Source organism: Nicotiana tomentosiformis, chromosome 6 (assembly GCF_000390325.3).
Source record: "Nicotiana tomentosiformis chromosome 6, ASM39032v3, whole genome shotgun sequence".
In the NCBI taxonomy this organism is placed as follows: Eukaryota; Viridiplantae; Streptophyta; class Magnoliopsida; order Solanales; family Solanaceae; genus Nicotiana; species Nicotiana tomentosiformis.
In genome coordinates this window covers 11,586,467-11,604,385 of record NC_090817.1, presented here as the reverse complement: position 1 = coordinate 11,604,385, position 17,919 = coordinate 11,586,467, and the positions used below count along the sequence as shown (strand labels likewise).

General features: G+C 36.1%; 2 protein-coding genes across 3 annotated transcripts; one reads left to right on the top strand and one right to left on the bottom strand.

Moving 5' to 3' along the window:
• Positions 1-263: 263 nt before the first annotated feature.
• On the top strand, positions 264-8,609 carry LOC104094249 (diacylglycerol O-acyltransferase 1A-like). 2 transcript variants are annotated; one of them, XM_009600125.4, is made up of 16 exons: positions 266-873; positions 1,259-1,339; positions 1,542-1,615; positions 1,701-1,776; positions 2,009-2,076; positions 2,820-2,943; positions 3,115-3,201; positions 3,981-4,082; positions 4,166-4,302; positions 5,280-5,361; positions 5,482-5,502; positions 6,979-7,041; positions 7,597-7,644; positions 7,744-7,806; positions 7,953-8,006; positions 8,119-8,609. In XM_009600125.4, exons 1-16 carry the CDS (start codon positions 526-528, stop codon positions 8,221-8,223), a joined length of 1,533 nt encoding a protein of 510 aa, XP_009598420.1. In that variant the 5' UTR covers positions 266-525; the 3' UTR covers positions 8,224-8,609. The 2 variants fall into 2 exon arrangements, with proteins under 2 accessions (XP_070033213.1, XP_009598420.1); XM_070177112.1 differs by lacking the exon at positions 5,482-5,502 and having other exon boundaries at positions 264-873.
• Positions 8,610-11,480: 2,871 nt separating this feature from the next.
• On the bottom strand, positions 11,481-15,613 carry LOC104094248 (IQ domain-containing protein IQM1-like). The gene is made up of 8 exons (XM_009600124.4): positions 15,395-15,613; positions 14,255-14,640; positions 13,787-13,967; positions 13,583-13,671; positions 13,371-13,458; positions 12,849-13,079; positions 12,470-12,571; positions 11,481-12,352 (listed from the first exon to the last, which is right to left on the bottom strand). Exons 2-8 carry the CDS (start codon positions 14,602-14,604, stop codon positions 11,897-11,899), a joined length of 1,497 nt encoding a protein of 498 aa, XP_009598419.1. The 5' UTR covers positions 14,605-14,640; positions 15,395-15,613; the 3' UTR covers positions 11,481-11,896.
• Positions 15,614-17,919: the final 2,306 nt, after the last annotated feature.

Genomic DNA, 17,919 nt, shown 5'->3' with positions numbered 1-17,919 from the left:
AAAATTAAAAAAATGACATACATAGAATCGATAAAAAACTAATTTAATTGGTTTGGTTTGATTTCAATATTTGAAAAATAGACTTAGTTTATTTTTAGAGAAAAAAAACGATGCAAACGGAACAGCTAACAGTGGTACGGCCAACCAACCAAACACAATGTAAACGCGGGTATTTGTTCTGGAATTCCCTATAAGAAACTTCCTAGCCGCTCTAGTCTGACTATATTATATTACAACAGATTGTCGTCACGTTCTTCTCGAATTCATGGCTCCACACACCTTCCCCTACGTATATTCCTTAACAATATACTATATAACGAAAAACAGTTCGAAAGTTTAAAACCCGCCTTTTTTAGCACACGCTTATCTCCATCCCTTCACTATTATTCATCTTCTTTCTACAGTATCCTTTTCAATTTCTAGTCAAATTCCATTCTCTTGTACAGTTTTTTCCCCGAAAATTCGCTATTTCTGTCGAAATTTCCATCACTTTTCTGGTGATTTGTAGAAGTAATAAAGCGATCGATGACGATCACGGAGTCGCCGGAGAGTATTACGTCATCGAGCGACGATAACAGCAACCTTCGAAGGCGACGTGGCGGTGGTGATAAAGCTGTAGAGGATGTGACGGAGTCGGATTCGAGCTCCGCGATGGAAGCTTCTAGTAGCTCGGATGACGTAACAGGTGACGGTGGAGATGGCAGGTTCAGTGATGGAAATGAAATTCAGGAGGAGCAGAACGATAAAGTTGAGAATGAGGAGCAGAGAAAAGCAACCCAAACGACGCCGTTGAAGTATGTTTATAGAGCGTCGGCGCCGGCTCACCGGCGAATCAAGGAAAGTCCTCTCAGCTCCGCCGCCATTTTCAAACAAGTATGCTCTTCTTCTTAACTCTTTTGACTTTGTTTTTTTATAAGAGTTTAAGTTGTGTAAAGATTCTTTTACTGTCTCTTAAAAGGAAATAACAATTAATTTTATTTAATTAAAGCTACAATTGTTAACCTATAATAAACGGTTAGCAACATAATATAGCAGGTTAAATTGCACGAATGGTCAGTGTATATAATGATTGGCTGATGTAATTTTTGTTTGAATTCAACTGATGGAAGACTGTTAAAAGGTAGAATCTCAAATTGGTGTTATTTGGAGTTGCATTTCAGATGTCTGACGAGTAATTTCTAACATCGTTAGTCTGAATTCCCCATAATTAAGCGGTTGTGGAGCTCTTTTCTAATTTAGTTCGTGCATCTTGTTGTAGAGTCATGCAGGGCTACTCAATCTCTGTGTAGTGGTGCTTATTGCCGTAAACAGCAGGCTGATTATCGAAAATTTGATGAAGGTACATTTCTTTCTCTAATGTCAGTCCTCTGTTCCATTTGGCTAGTCAGCGGGAACCTTCCCGATGTATGATGCATCTTTCTCGATTGCCGTCTCTAATCCCTGTAAGGTTTTAGTAGCAATAGGTTTATAAGTTATGACTATATTTCAGAGGGTTCTTAGTATTCATGTTGCACATGACAAACTCTTGACTACTATTGCAGTATGGCTTGTTAATTGGGTCTGGCTTCTGGATTAGTTCAACATCATTAAGAGATTGGCCAATTCTGCTGTGCTGGTAGTGTTCTTAAGCCCTTTTGTAATCTGGTTTTTATGCTGACATTATTTAAGATAAAATATTAAATTTGTTAATGTGCTTGCAGTCTTAGTCTCCCAATTTTCCCTTTTGCTGCTTTTCTTGTCGAGAAACTGGCACAGAAGAAGTATATGAGTGAACGTGTAAGTCAGAGTAACCTCCTCTTTTCTTCCCTTCATCTTATGTTAATCTTCAATATCAATGAAAAGAGTCTGCTCAGACATGGATGAGTCACACTTCAAGAAGGTTTACATTGGACTAATTCTGGCTCTTGTGACCTGTCCTTCTTGGTGTTTTCACTCTTTCAACTCATGTTACCTTTTATTGTATTTTGACTTTAAGTTTAGCAAGTGAATCTTCTAACTGAACTTGCAGGTAGTTGTCGCTCTTCACATAGTTATAACAACAGCTGCCATTTTGTATCCAGTATTGGTTATCCTCAGGTTTGTTCTCGTTCTGTGGTCATGAAACTTTGATAGATACATCCTCTTAAGAAGGCGCTCAGCCAGCCTTCACTGGCGGGTGTGTGTGTGTGTGTGTTGTAAAATTGAGACATTGTTATGGTAGATTTGGTGAACGTTAAAAAAATGCGGTATTATCTGGGTTTTAGAAGTTGTTGCTTATGAGTTAATTTTGATTTCAAAGTTGGATTTTCGGTTTAGAGCTCGTCTTTAAACATTAAGCTATTGCATATGTGGATTATTAAGGAAGCTTTATAGATGAATTAGGTTGGAAAATAGAAAGTTAGTAAAAGAAAATTAATCATGGATCTGAATTAGAAATTTGCTGCATGGACAAGGGGACAAGTGAATAATTGCTAATTCAGAGATTTAAAACAATTTGTGAACTTAAATTGACATCATTTTTACTTCATATATATCAACAAATTGCAGCTTCTTAATTTTTTGGTCCATATAGGGACTGTTTATGTAGAATTATCATTTCTGTGTTACATATACTTTTTTTTTTCTTCATTGCGCTTTTCTTCACTATAGCTAGTGGTTGCCTAAAGTCTAACAGACTTGGTGCTTTTCTACGCTTTTTGCCTTTGATTACACTGGCTCAGATAGCCGCCCGTTGAAACTCAGTTGAAATTTAAATTGTGAGAGAATCTTCAATTATGTTCCGTACTCTATTTTATTGCTAATATACATTGTAGTGAGTCAAAATGTTTTAAATTTCACAGGTGTGATTCTGCTTTCCTAGCGGGTGTCACATTGATGCTTTTTGCTTGCGTTGTGTGGATGAAACTGGTTTCTTATGCACATACAAGTTATGATATGAGACAGCTTGCGAAATCTGTGGATAAGGTATGACTAGTTTATTCTTTGTCGTGGGTCCCGAAAATCTGATCTTGATTAAGGCTTCATTTCTCGTGAAAATGTTCAAGACAACCAACTTTTCTATTTAAACTACGGTATCCTTGCTGCAATTCTGTTGCAAATATGAAGTCTCTCATATTAAGTTTTAAACGTTTTCAGGGTGAACATTCAGATGTCAACTACTCATACGATGTTAATTTCAAGAGTTTGGCTTACTTCACGGTTGCTCCAACTTTGTGCTATCAGGTAGGATTAGCTGACCCTTCCAGAGTAGTTGTCACTGATTTCATCCCCCGGCAGAGTGCTTACTACATGTGCATTATAGATCAGCATTTTTTGTTTCTCTAGATTCACCAAGATTTATTTACATGACTATGTCGAGCAATTTAGTTCGATGTTTAAAATTGTTCTGTTTTCTGCCGAGTCTGCATGGATTTGAAGAAATTGTGGGTCTTTTGATAGTACTACCTTCCATGTGATTTTATTGCATAGCATGTGGACATTTTTTCCAGAATTGTGTCTGTGCTAAAAATAGGGGGACTATGCTTTGAACCCGTTATTTTCTCTTCAAGTTTGTACTCTGAAGCATGTCCTGGCCTGAATTATTCATATGCATGTTAAATGGTGAAGCAAATTGGATGTGCTTAAATTATGCTAAAAGGATCAAATTGCAATATCAAACATTGCTATGGCCCTTGGACACATTTTTCCAGTCACGTGCATATATTCTTATGGAGCTGTAGTTAGTATGCCCATCTGCTTTTGTTCGCAAGTACTTGTATTTCATACTGTATAATACTTGAATGTGGTCTGCGCAGATGCAATGGGCTACAGTTAGCGAATACTACAATTGAGGCCCCTCTGGTCCTTTTCCCGTGGATTATAGACCCATTTCTTTCATAGTAATAGGAAATCAATTATCATCAGTAATATAACAATGAAAATTCCCTTTTGATCAACTTTCTCTTACTGTTTGTTTCATCAACTCATTATTTTTTGGATTATGTATGTTATCTTATCTGAAGCTTAGTTATCCTCGCACTGCATGCATTCGAAAGGGTTGGCTGGCACGCCAACTCATCAAGCTGGTAATTTTTACAGGATTTATGGGATTTATCATTGAACAGGTAACTTCTCTTTAGCTTGACAACCCAATGTGCCTTCTCTCCTGGCAAAGCAAAATATATTAACCTTTGCATCTTAATGCCAGTATATTAACCCAATTGTGCAAAACTCACAACATCCATTGAAAGGAGACCTTTTATACGCCATCGAGAGGGTATTGAGGCTTTCACTTCCAAATTTATATGTCTGGCTCTGTATGTTCTACTGCCTCTTTCATCTTTGGTATGTTCTCTGAATTTGATGTATAAATTTAGTTTGCTTATGAATTTTATTTGTAGATCATTGTCTTTCTTGCCATATTTTTTGGTGTCGCAATCTTATTTGCAAGGTATTTATACTTTATAGTAAAACAAGTGTGTGTTAGGAACATTCTTGCTGTGTATTTGTCATCACGCTTTCCTGTATTTTCATTTCAAGTATGTTTAACTAAACTGTTCCATGTCACTTATTAACCATTTAAAGCGCACATCACATTGTACTTGATCTGGAGTGTCTAAATGTTGTGAGTGCTGAGTAGAGGGAGAGAAAAACTGAAGGATCAGAAGGTGCAAAATGGGATGGTCGGTGCTTAGTAAGCCTGAATGGTTTTAATCCAGTAATGTTCTTTTCCTCCTTTATATCTATCCAAACCAACGCATGGGTAGCTGCCTGTTAAATGCCGGAACTGAAACTTGAATGGGTGTACTGCAAGATGAGATAAAGTTCCTAGGAAAGAGGAGTGTGCATTTAAGTTCTCAATAACCTAATTCTAACTATTAAGACAATTGGTTCACATTAGACCTCATATCACAATTGGGTTTTAGAATAATGTTTTCTTCATCAAAGGCCAAAATCTGCACTTGATGTTTGCATTAAACTTGTGTGTGTTTTTGTTAGTGACATAATCGCTTTTATGAGATTCTATGTTATTATTTCATGCTTCATAGTGAAATAAAAAAATTATGTCCATCCAGCCCAGTTCATGATGTCACCATGGTGAATCTGTGAAAGTCCATAGACTTCATTTTGGTTATAGTTTATCTGTTTGCTATACTCCTAGTAATGGATCTCGTGTAAGATTATGAGAAGCTTCACATTTCAGGATAGAACACCAGAACTTGTTCTGTTATATCTGAATAACTACTAAAATAAATATATGGATTATGTGTTCTTGCACTGCAACAGAATGAATTCTATTTACATAGTCCATTTCTTTGTAGGCTAAATATACTTGCGGAACTTCTGCTATTTGGGGATCGTGAGTTCTACAAAGATTGGTGGAATGCAAAAACTATTGATGAGGTAAATTAAAATATCACACTACCTTGTTCTTTTTGGTTCTGCATCCCAACAATTCAGAGCTTGCTGGGATTTCTCATTTATTTCTTTTGTGTGGTTGCACCATGTGGTTGCTGTTATCAGTATTGGAGACTCTGGAATATGGTATGTAATTCTTCCTTCTTTTTATGTCATTGCCTGATTTTTATGCATGCAGAAAAGATTTGTTTGTCTAGTTACCTAGAACTGGAAATTTCAGAAGACCATTGATGTTTCAGTCTTGTGATAAATGGCGTTACAAATCCTAATTGGTCATGTTTGGACTGCTCAGCTTTGCATTGGGGTAAATTTTGCAGTAACACAAGCGGATGTTATAGTGTCTAGCTTGATCTTGGACATATGTGAACCTATTATAACAGAAGTCTTACCTGTTTTCGGTTGTCTGGCTAGCTCTTGAGAAGAATTGAAATGTCTGACATTCAATGAGTCTCCGAAGGATGAAAGTGGAAGCCTGGAGGGGGGGGGGGGGGTATGCACTTATTTGGCCACTATGCACATATGTGGCCAGCGACCACATTAAGAAATGACGTAGTTGCATCCTGCATGTAGTAGCATACTTGCTTGTGTGTATCGGTATCGGGTATCATGTCTCGGGGGGGGGGTCTTTCTTGCTTGAGAGTGTTTTTTCAATGAATCTGATGCGCGCAAAATCTTTGCTTTTCCAGCTGTGTAAGCCTTTTTCTCGCCTCTAATTTTTCCTGATAAAATGTGATTCTTTTATAAGCCTCGGGCAAAGGGAGACTCATCAAAGGGTTTCATATCTATGTTTGTGTTCTGTTTGTTAATATGACGATGGTATCAGCTCACCAACCACCATTGGTTTTCAGCATTAGAGAAAGTTAAATAAGCGGTATTGCCATCTATTACTTGATACTTATTTAGTTGTTGCAAACATTTTTGTGGTCTCCCTTTGCTGTTCTTTAGTCCTAATGGAGAAGAAAAAGGAATTACTCTTACTACCGTATTGATTTACTCTAATATAAACTTTAGCGGATGATCTGACACTGCAACTATGAAATTGACATGAATTTGTAAAAGTTGTTGAAAATTGGTCCGAACATATATTAAATAAATAAATGTAGAATACATGAAAAAGATAGTAGGGCAACGATCATTGTCACAAGGAGAAGTGAGGTATTTGTTTAGATACCATTTACTATAAATTGAAGAGTATTAAGGAAAAAGGTCTGGATTTTGTCAATTAAACGGCTGCTGCAAGTCTAGAATTTTCTATGATTTTCTAAACTAATGTAAACGGTTTCAAAAGTGAACTTAAGATTATATCTAATGCTGAAAAGTAAACCAAAAACTTAAGAAGCACCAGATCAAGTGGGACAGAAAGATTGTTCAGATCTCCAGATAAGTGAATAATCCTACCCTTGTATTTTCTGGACACAATTTTATTATGTCTAGATGCTGCACAGTATCTCCTTTAGTGGGTAGATGCAATTCATATCTAGGGGAAACTGGTAAAGAGGGACAACTTGTCTTTGTACGCACTTGTTCGGTTTTGGTTTAGTCTTTGATGATTGTCAAACATTTTTTTGACAATAGTAACCCAAGTATTGGTGACAACTGCAGCCTGTACATAAGTGGATGGTTCGTCACATTTATTTCCCATGCTTAAGGAATGGCATACCTAAGGTACTATCAGACTTCTCTTGTTCTAGATACTAATTTGTTTTTAATTATCTTTTTTCTGCTTAATTTGTAATCTTTTATGTGCTATTAGTTTCTTGATATATACAATATACTTGACATGAAAGGTGTCACCTTAATTGTCATTATCTTGCCGTGCAGCCATCTATATGCACTTACTTGATCTTGTACTTACACTGCTCTTCTCAAAGAACTAAAATAATCATAGCACTTTAACCTTGCATCCCAGAATGATTTTGAATTACCAAGTTTCGAGTTTATAAAGGTTATAAACTCGTAAGATTACATTTAACATTAGACCTTCATGAAGTACTTTTTTGGGTTGACATTATGCTTGATATTTTTCATGTCGTTATTTTTATTTGTCAGATACTCAGTTTTTTGGTAAGTGTATGCCTGGTGTAAAGCATCAGTGTTTGCTGCTTCGCATGATTTTTCCACTTTCTACTTTGACAGAAGTTTGGTTCTTACAATTTGTATCCTATTCCTTATTTCATGATCTATTGTGTTAACTTAATTGCCAATGAATTCTTGGTGCAGGGGGGTGCGATGTTGATTTCTTTCTTTGTATCTGCTGTTTTCCACGAGGTACTTCCATCTTTTATTTTTAGAGCAGAAGCAAATAGTACAGCTTATGAAAACTCAAAATGACTGGCTTTGAATGACATGTGATGCTGTTATCTTCAGCTGTGTATTGCTGTTCCTTGTCGACTTTTCAAGTTCTGGGCCTTCTTTGGAATCATGTTTCAGGTAATGGTGTTTAACACACGCACATGCGTGTATGTGTATATATTGGTATAACAAGGGAGCTCTAATTAGTAAATACTTGATCGGAAGACTTGTATCTTCATTGATCTGTATGAGTACTGACATGTAGTGGTGTTTTCTCTGATCAGATTCCCTTGGTCATACTCACGAACTTCTTGCAAAACAAGTTCAAAAGCTCGAATGTATGTCTTCCTGCGCTGTTATTCTCATGAGCTTATTCTCTTTTTACTGGTAACTTTATGTTGAGAAGCCAATTAAAGAAGTATGATATTCATAATGCGGCAACTGTTTCAGGTGGGCAACATGACATTCTGGTGCTTTTTCTGCATTCTTGGTCAACCAATGTGTGTGCTTCTGTATTACCACGATGTGATGAACAGAAAAGGTAGTGCTAGTTAAGCTTCATCAGAACGCTTTGAACTGTCCAAGTGCTAAGCTAGTTCCCCGGGAGGGAGATCGGTAAAAAACTGCATCAATTGCTATTGCCACGAGTAAGTTCCTGATAAGGAATACCTGCTGTTTTACTTGTCTGCTGAAATGGATCGCATCACGTTAAAATCCTTTTGTAAATGTGATACTAGGGAATAGAGCAGAGTTGTTGCTTTGTACTATATCACTCTGTTAACATTGAAAAAATGTTTATCATTCTTGATTAATGTAAGTGTAATAGTTTAGTTTAGAAAGTATCACAAAAGTAAACCAAGTTGGGAGACTTTGAAATTTCCCTATTTAATATGTCACATTCATAATGGTCAATATATAGTATACACATTCACTTATTGTCATACATGTTTATTATTTGCGTACTTGTTATTGCTACTACTTTTATCCATCCTATATATATATATATATATATATATATATATATATATACACTTGGAGTAACAGTAAAGTTGTCTTCGTGTGACCTATAGGTCACGGGTTCGGGCGGTGAAATCAGCTATTAACCCTTGCGTTAGGGTAAGCTGCCTATATCATGCCCCCTTAGGGTGCGACCTTTCCCGAACTCTTAGGGTGCGACCTTTCTCGAACCCTGCGTGAATGTAGGATGCTTTGTGCATCGAGCTGTCTTTTTACTTTTATTTATCATATAAATTAATGAACATGCTGAACTTATGAAGGCTTGTAAAACGACTGAGGAAGAAAGAACACAACGGAATTCAAATTTAATATGTTTTGCTGTGGTTCAGCTCAGGGAACAGTATACAACTTTGTTTTAAGAAATGTTTTTACGACTTAAATTCAGAAAAGATAAGGTATATTATAACTTAAGATTATAGTCTATAGACTCTGCTTAGCCGGTCAGTAACCTCCTACTACACCTTGTAAGTACCACCACTCCCATCGACATAACCAAAAGGTGAAAAAACTAATAGTAATCGGCAGCTTCACATGAATAATATGCTCCTAAATAATTCAAATAAATTCTACATTCGGACATTAAAAACGATAGGTCGAACAAATTAAGAAATTTATGCTTCTGCAATGGAAGAATTCAGATCCAATTCATATAACGAGTGGGCAAGAACTAAACTAGAAAACTTCACTTATGTTGCTAGTGGAGCTCATGTTAACCCCACCTCAAATACTACAGTAGTAAAAACTTATCCTTACCGAGTGTTAACACCAAACCAACCTTAAACCCAAGTGGAATTCACGACCTTAGATGCTACAGTACTTCATATGTGTCTTCATCATCTTGGAATAACAACACTCAGATGGAGATGGTCAAAGAAGTAAAATTCAAGAAAGCAAAGTCAACAAATGGGTCAACTTCAAAGAACAGGAATTTCGTTGACCCAGAGTTGCAGAGGAAAAAAAGAGTAGCTAGTTATAAGGTTTACACAGTTGAGGGGAATGTGAAAGGGTCGATTAAAAAGAGCTTTCTTTGGATTAAAGAGAAGTGTTCAAAAGTAATATATCGTTAGAGGTGAAGTAATCCTGTCCAGCCACCAAAGGCATGTCCAAAAATTATGTGTTCGGGCATTATTTGAGTTAAAAGTTCGCTAGCGTTTGGATATATATTTGGTTGTTACTTAAAAATAGAGTTTTTGAAGTTGTGTTGAAAAATAAATTTTTGAAATTGTATTTGGAAATTGGATATGTATTTTATTTGAAGAAAAAATAAAGTTTTGTAAGTGGAAGAAAAAATTTCACCCAAAAACTATCCTAAACCATTTTTTGGAAACTTGGAACTGATCATATTCCATGAACAAATATTGTTTTCAAAAAAAAAAAATTGGAAAAAAATTATCAAAATCTATGGCCAAATGGGAGCATCTTTTCCTGGAAAAAAATATATTTGAAGTTGAACTTGAAAAAGAATTAGTGAAAGTTAAAAAAATAATTTGTAAAAAATTGAAGTTGAGTTTGGATATGAACTTTGTGTAGACAAGTTTGTTTGTGAATATGGAATATTTGTGAGTAACAACCAACAACTTCCCTTGAAATACACCTTCAAATCAACATATTCACTCGAAACTCAAATATTCAAATTCAATTAGTTGCAAATGTTCATGGTCAAACAGGGGCGGACGTAGTTAAGGGCTTAATGATTCGCTGAACTTGAACTTAGTAACTTTGTCTCGACTATTGTATATGTGTAAGAATTTCACTAAGTAACTACAAATTAATATTAAAGTTATGGGTCATTGAGTTGTGGTGAGATTCCTAACACGAACCCACAATGTTCAAACCCACAAGTTGGCTATATAAGTCCTCACTGGTCATGCTTCTATTTACGTCCTTCCCAGTTCAATATTATAGTACTAGTTTCTACGGCACCAGAAATTCTTTACATTTTCAACAAGCTTATGAATCTTTAAGAAGACTAAAGATTAAATGAAACATACTAACATGATTAAAACTTAACACCCAACTAATTGGAAGACGACAGTAAAATGCTGGACGCCTAATTCCAATATAATAGGGGTCTATCATTGCAAGCTAGTTAAACACAATGATTGATGAGTGGGTCGATGGGTTATCGCCTATAATAAATAATTGTTTCTTCTATTGTGTCCTATTTTAACTCAAAAAAGGTTATAAAAAAACTCAATCATGGTTACTATCCAAGATTCAATGAAGAGTAAGGAAGATAAATACAGATTAAATTCCTACGTTTCTTGTACAACAGTTTGAGGAAAATTTAATTCAAAGTCATGAAGTCAAAATAACATGCATAACAAATGAATGAGATCCTGACTATATTGGTCCACCTTTTGACTGGACTGGTCCTAAGAAGAAAATATAAAAAGTTGTCCAGGGTAGGCAAGGAGTAAAGAATTTTGAATGCAGAATTGACTGGGAATATAGGAGAGACAATTCAACAGATTTTGAAAAGGTTACAGAGGACTCATATAGCCGACTTCAACTAGTTCGAAATTTTGACTTGTAGGTTGGCTAATTGGAAGTAACTATGCTACTCAGCAACAACCAAAAAAAAAAAGCACTAGTACAATCCCACAAGTGAGATCTGGGAAAGTAGTGTGTACGCAAACCTCACCCCTACCTTGAGGGCAGAGAGACTATTTCCGATAGACCCGACTAACTATGCAACTCAGAAAATGAAAAAAGATAGACTTTCAGTTATGGTACATTTAAATGGGGCAATTAAATGGATTTCTTGTAAGATTTGAGGAAGAGAATTGCAAGAATGGACATAGAAACTTTGCTATGTATAAAGAGCTATCAACTCAGCTACATTGGAGCAAAAAAAAATGAAAGAATTTGACATGTTAATAAAAGCCAGCCTTCAATTACAAAAGAGGCAAAACTTTGAAAAAAGACGATTAGGCTCAATGAAAGCCATGCATCTTGTACAAATAAAGCAACATGAATGAACGAATAAATAACGATTTTCGTTAGTTTGTTACATCTGTTGTGTTGTCTTCTTTAGCCAAGGGTCTACCTTACAAGGTAGGGGTTAGGTTGCGTATATTGTACCCTCCCCAGACCCCACTTGTGGGAATTTATTGAGTTTGTTGTTGTTGTTGTTGTGTTGTCTATAGTCAAAGGTGAGGACACTAAAAAACCAGAAGTTTATCAGCTGGTGCAAATGCAAAAATGTTGCTTAGTTAACTGCTGAAATAGGTGTCCTTGGACTAGGTAGTCCCATATGTGCAATCCTAGGAGAGAGTCGAATTTTCGGGCTTGGCCTTGGTGAGGGGATCGGACCATATATGTTGTAACCTCCATTAGCCACCCGAGGTGACAAGTTAACTTGTTCAAGTGCTCGGAATTGTAGTTCTGTTGGGTAGTCCCTAACGCAGCCAATGCGAGGTCCATTTCCTGTTGACCATTTGCGAGATAAACGTTTAGCAAAGCTAAACGATGATTGTGTCTTGTTATTGATGATGTCTTTGCGATCATCGTCTGTTGTGACTGCTTTTGCCTCAGTTTGATCATTTACAGCAGAAGTGCTTCTCTTTGGTGATTCTTTTGCAACAGAATGATGGACAGGTGGTTGGCGATTTGATCCCTCGTTATTAACTTTAAATGAAAGATCATCATCATCAACTGAACATCTCTGAATACACAAAACAGAAAATTGTTGTTAGCAATGCAATGTATTTCTCTATCACTATAACATTTTAAGCAATGCGGAGCATGTTCAACAGTTCAAGACACAAATTCGAACAATTACCTTAACATTTGTAAGATCAACGTTGTGCTCCTCGAGGAAGCCAATGAATTCCCTGAAGTTCTCTTCCGTGGGGTGATAGTGCCCGCTGTATGGCCAAATAGCCTGCAGATAACATGGAAAAGATAAGTAAATTCATTTTGTATGTATCGATAAAGATTAAAAGGACAGCCCGGTGCACTAAGCTCCTGCTATGCGCTGGGTCCGGGGAAGGGCCGGACCACAAGGGTCTATTGTACGCAACCTTATCCTATATTTTTGCAAAAGGTTGTTTCAACGGCTCGAACCCGTGACCTCCTCTGGTCACATGGCCTTCTGTATCGATAAAGATTGCAGAGATATATTTATTGTGCATTTATATAGAAGATCGATCGATAATTACCTCCAAAATACCACCATGAGAAACCAGTCTTCCAGCTGCTGTGATGGCACCACCGGATAGAAAACTCGAATGTTGAAACACACCTTTCTTCTTTTTTCCTACATATAATGTTCTTGTTGTGCTAAGAACAAAAATCCACTTTGAACCTTCTACTGTCTCCACAAAGGCACCACTTTGTTTATAGACAAGTTTCCCATCTTGAATAACTACTTCATACGATTCGCGCTCTTTCTGAAATAGTAAAAGGAGAAGCAATTAAATTACCAAGAATCATCGTAAGATTCATTGAAGGGGAGAGCAACGGTAAAGTTGTCTCCGTGTGACCTATAAGTCACGGGTTCGAGACGTGGAATCAGTCATTGATGATTGCATCAGGGTAGGCTACCTACATCACACCCTCTCAGGGTGCGACCCTTCCCCGTACCCTGCGTAAACGCGGGATGCTTAAGCACCGGGTGGCTCTTTTTTATCATAAGATTCATTATGTTGTAAAAAAAAAACTTAGACAGAATCTGGACTTACCGGCCCGAGATATTTGATGCATTGATGCTGCAGATTGGTTCTTGGACACTTCTCAAGATTTATTTCTTTCCCATCTCCAACATCCAACCTTCAAAGAACAAGATTGATAATGTAAGACGACGTCCGCTGTGAGATAATTCAACTCATCGATACATTTGTTAAGCATTTCTATTCATATAGTAAAGGTGCAAATTCCCCAATAGATAACTCACCAGTAGAAGAAAGGTTGAGAGCTTTCACTTTCAAACCATACATCATAGTAGAAGTGTAAGTTGTGCCCATACCGATGTCGTGGATCAATCTACACATAGGATTGAGGAAAGAAAGAATCAGTATCATAATTTATAGAACTTCTTTTATTAACATGAATTATATGCCATATAACTCAAGATGTCAAAACAATTTCAAGAACTTACAGCTTCTAACCAATGCTGCAAAGCAAGTTTTTGAGCTTTCTCATCTTTTGACAATCCTTTTCCTACTTTAGCAGCTCTTGTACGCGCTCTAGCCCACCGCGATACAGCAGTCTCTGGTTTCTCCCCGTTAAAGAAAGAAACAGAACTCCTTTTAAGAGCAGCAAAATCCAAAGCTTTCCACCTACACACATATATCACACACAACCACTTCAATAAACCGGACGATATAACAGAAACATTAAATCAACAACCACAAGAAGGGAAAACTACACTGCATAGCCGCTCTAAAAAATAATAGCCGGCAAAATGTATATCTTCTGTATATTAATGTATAATATACATATTTTATATAATCAGTGTATATTTTTTTATATTTGGCTAGCAAATGAAATTATTTTTGGCCGTCCAGCCAAATGTGCAACTTGTCCAATCAAGAATCAATTTTTACAAAAACTTAAGGCCACATACCATAGTTCTTCAATCACAACAGCACAATCCGCGAGATTTCTTCTTGTCCTATAACTCTTGTATACTTTTTGTAGCTTAACAGCAGCAGCATCGAGCTCGCTAACAGGACGCGGAGAAAACAGAATCGAAGGCTCGGGTAATGAAACTGCTCTTGTCTTAGTTTCATTCCATTCTGATATATTTATGTCTTGAATCAGATTCTTGAATGATAGAGTCATTTCAAGCATCAGTTTCTTTGGTTCACAGTTCCTTAAATTTATCGAATTCTTTCGCGTCATCTTATCGACACCATTTGATTGGATTATTGTTTCCAAATGTGTTCCTTTAAAACTATTTGATCGTACTGTCATCTCCAAGTTTTTTTAAATACTAAAGAGCCTTTTAACCTGCAAATTTGATTGACAAACTCCATTAATACCAAAGTTATCAAAGAGAGAACTAAAAATTAAAAAATATTACTAGCAAATTTAACTATTCAGAAACAGATTTTCTGTTAACTCTACTTAGAATGCAGAAACTTCCATTATTTCAGGTTAATAAAAGGGTAGCCCGATGCACTAAGCACCCGCTATGCGCGGAATCCAGGGAAGAGCCGAACCACAAGGGTTTATTGTACACGGTTTTACCCGGCATTTTTGCAGAGGTTGTTTCCACGGCTCCAACACGTGACTTCCTGGTCACGTCTTGAGCTAAATTATCAAACTTTTGGTAAAAACAACAATTTAAAAAAATATATAGCCTTCATACAAAATTGAACTAAAGCCCATCCAAACAGAGGCGGATGGAGAACCAGTATTTTCGACGCAAAACATAGATATATATGAAAAACCACTAAAATTTTCTCTTTCTAACTCTACTTAGAAGAAGAAACTTCCACTATTTCAATTTCTTGAGCTAAATTATCAAACTTTTGATCAAAATTGAACTAAAGCCTATCCAAAAAGAGGGCAAAACTCAGTATTTTCGACACGAAACATAGATATATCTGTGTGAAAAAATCACTTATTTTCCGATAATTTCAAAAACATAATGCATTCAATGCTAAAAACGTTAAAGATTGAATAGAAAGCCTAAAACACAAGACCCCATGTCCCAAAATAAGATCAAATAAACAAAATAAGACTGGGAAAAAACAATTACCTGAATATTAGAAGAACCAAAAAATATCTCAAAGTTGTAAAGAGAAAAATCCCAAGTTTTTTTTTTTCCAACTGAACACAAAGATATCTATGAATATGACTACCATTTGTATACTTATATATAAGCAGAAGCTAAAAGCGTGGAAATGTAGAAAAAAGAATTTAATATTTTGAGTCAAAGAGTTCGTCTAACTAAGGAATAGCACGTGGAAATGGAAAACTGACAAACTATACAGTGAATTGCAGACAGCTAGCTTAGTTTACTGAAAATTTTCTTGAATAAATGTGAATGGAAAAAATGGAAAAGAATTGGAATTGTGGGTTGATTTTTATAACTTTCGTAACTTTCAAGTTTGAACCCCACGAGCTAATATTTGATCAAGTCAAATATTGGAAAATTTGAAACTACACTTTTTGGTTTGGAAAGAAAAACAAGAAAGCTTTTTGTGTCCTCCTTTTGTAATACAAGAAAATGAGAATATATTGGTTGGAATTTTAGATGGTCAAAGAAAGTAAGCTTTTCTATGAGAGGCTTCTTCCATGATTTTCTTGTTTAACCTTTTTTTTTGGGGGGGGGGGGGGGGGGTTTCCAATCTTGAATTTTACTTCTAAATTAAACTTTTTTTTAGTTTCTCACCCGGTATTCGATACCCACATTGGGGTCCGACTAAATCAGGATTCGCGTCAAGAATTCCCACATTGGAGAGTAAAGCGCTCCCTAACAAAGACGACTCCATTTCCAGGGACTCAAACCCAAGACCTCTGGTTAAGGATGAAGGAGTATTTACCACTCCACCACAAGCCTTGTTGGTCTTCTAATTAGAAGTTAAAAGTCGACTAATATAGCTTAGGGTGGTAATGGAATGGTCGGAACTCGGAATATATTCATTTTTAATCAGAAATCACGAGTTTAGGCTGAATTAGCCAAGCCGGTAAGTTATCTTAAAGAATTCAACCAAATAGTCGTTCACTTAATCTCTTAAACTATAAATAGCTGACATATATACTGAATTTGACCGACTATTGCATAAATGACCCTTTTTTAGGCTTTCGTTTAATTTTTGTCCCTCGATAGTCCAGTTAGCTAAATTTTTCTGCAAAGAGAAATTTAAAGGCAAAATTTAGCCCACCGAGCTAACTAAGACAGAATTAAATCGAAAAAAATGAAAAGAAAAAAAAAAAAAAAGGTCAACTACTTCTGCGGTCTTGGGTCATGTAAACGCGCCAACACGTTATGGAGTATGCTGATGATGTTGGGATTGTTAGCTGCAATTTGTCTTCTACAAAATAATTTTTTTACATCGACAATGTAGAATGACAGATTTACCCTTGCTATATTTGACTTATGTTCTTTATAACACGTAGTAGTTGATGAATTTAAAGAAACAAAAAAAATATCTTTCTTTTAGTGTTCATTAAATGTGCAATTGGGATTTGGGGGTTAGTTAGTTGCAAAATAATAAATGAAGTGGAAACAAATACGTTTAGTACGGTTTGGTGGAAACACGTCAACACGTCATCAAGTATGCTCATGATATTGGGATTGCTAGTTGCATTTGTAAGGCCAGCCTCGCACACAAAATATCTCGTATTCACACATAGTCCGAGGAAGGGTCGCATCCAAAGACGAACCCAGAATTTGAGGGTAGCAGGGCACATGAGCGAACTGCTCAATCAGTGTCCCTATATAGCTTTTAAGCTTAAGGGTTCAAAGTAAAATATATGACCGTTTTCAACATATATAAACATATATATATAGAATTTTTGCCAAAGTTAACAAGGTCCGGTGACCACTCTATTCCTAACATAGGTTCGCCTCTCGCCGCACCCCAAGAGTGTGATATGGGCAATGGCGTGCAATATAGACAGTCTGCCCTAATGCAAGCATTACTGACTGCTTCCGTGGCTCGAACTTGTAATATATAGGTCGCACAGAGACAACTTTATCATTGATCAATTGCTCCCCTTCTTTAGCTGCATTTGTTTTCTAACTATTTCCCTCGGTCCTTTTAATTGTCGTAGTTATTTAAAAAAATTGACTTAAAATAGTTATTATTTTATGAACTAAAAAAAGAATTATTAATTGTTTTCACCTTCACCTAATAAATGTGGATAGAGACTAATTTAGTGAAAACAAGAGCAATAAATAACCAATTAAGATTAAAAAACAAAATAAAATAATTTAGTCAAATTATATTTTTAATTAATATTTTTAAGGATCGTGAAAAGGTCAAAAATGACAAGTAAAAGAAATTAGCCAGTATATATTTTTCCATCGACGAGGTCAAATATATCCATCTACTTTGGTATATTATTCACACCTACCATATGTTATACTATTGGGTCATGTCTACCCTTACGGTTAGTCAAACATTTTAAAAATACCCCCATCTAATGGAAAGCCATCAAATTAAAAAAAGACTTTAATTTTTTTAAACACATTAATAACTCGTTAAACCCCTTTTATTTGCTGCACTTTTTCTCAAAAATTAGTCATCTCCTTCGTAGTAACTTGTCGAACTGAAG

What these genes read in the sequence shown, in the direction of transcription:
- LOC104094248 (XM_009600124.4), bottom strand. Translation starts at nt 14,604, where the DNA reads ATGACAGTACGATCAAATAGTTTTAAAGGAACACATTTGGAAACAATA. An exon ending in GTTGTGATTGAAGAACTATG is followed by an intron (nt 13,968 to 14,254) that starts GTATGTGGCCTT and finishes ATATGTGTGTAG; the next exon opens with GTGGAAAGCTTTGGATTTTG. An exon ending in TCTCAACCTTTCTTCTACTG is followed by an intron (nt 13,459 to 13,582) that starts GTGAGTTATCTA and finishes TGTTCTTTGAAG; the next exon opens with GTTGGATGTTGGAGATGGGA.
- LOC104094249 (XM_009600125.4), top strand. Translation starts at nt 526, where the DNA reads ATGACGATCACGGAGTCGCCGGAGAGTATTACGTCATCGAGCGACGAT. An exon ending in CTCCAACTTTGTGCTATCAG is followed by an intron (nt 3,202 to 3,980) that starts GTAGGATTAGCT and finishes TCTTATCTGAAG; the next exon opens with CTTAGTTATCCTCGCACTGC. An exon ending in TCTTTGGAATCATGTTTCAG is followed by an intron (nt 7,807 to 7,952) that starts GTAATGGTGTTT and finishes TTCTCTGATCAG; the next exon opens with ATTCCCTTGGTCATACTCAC.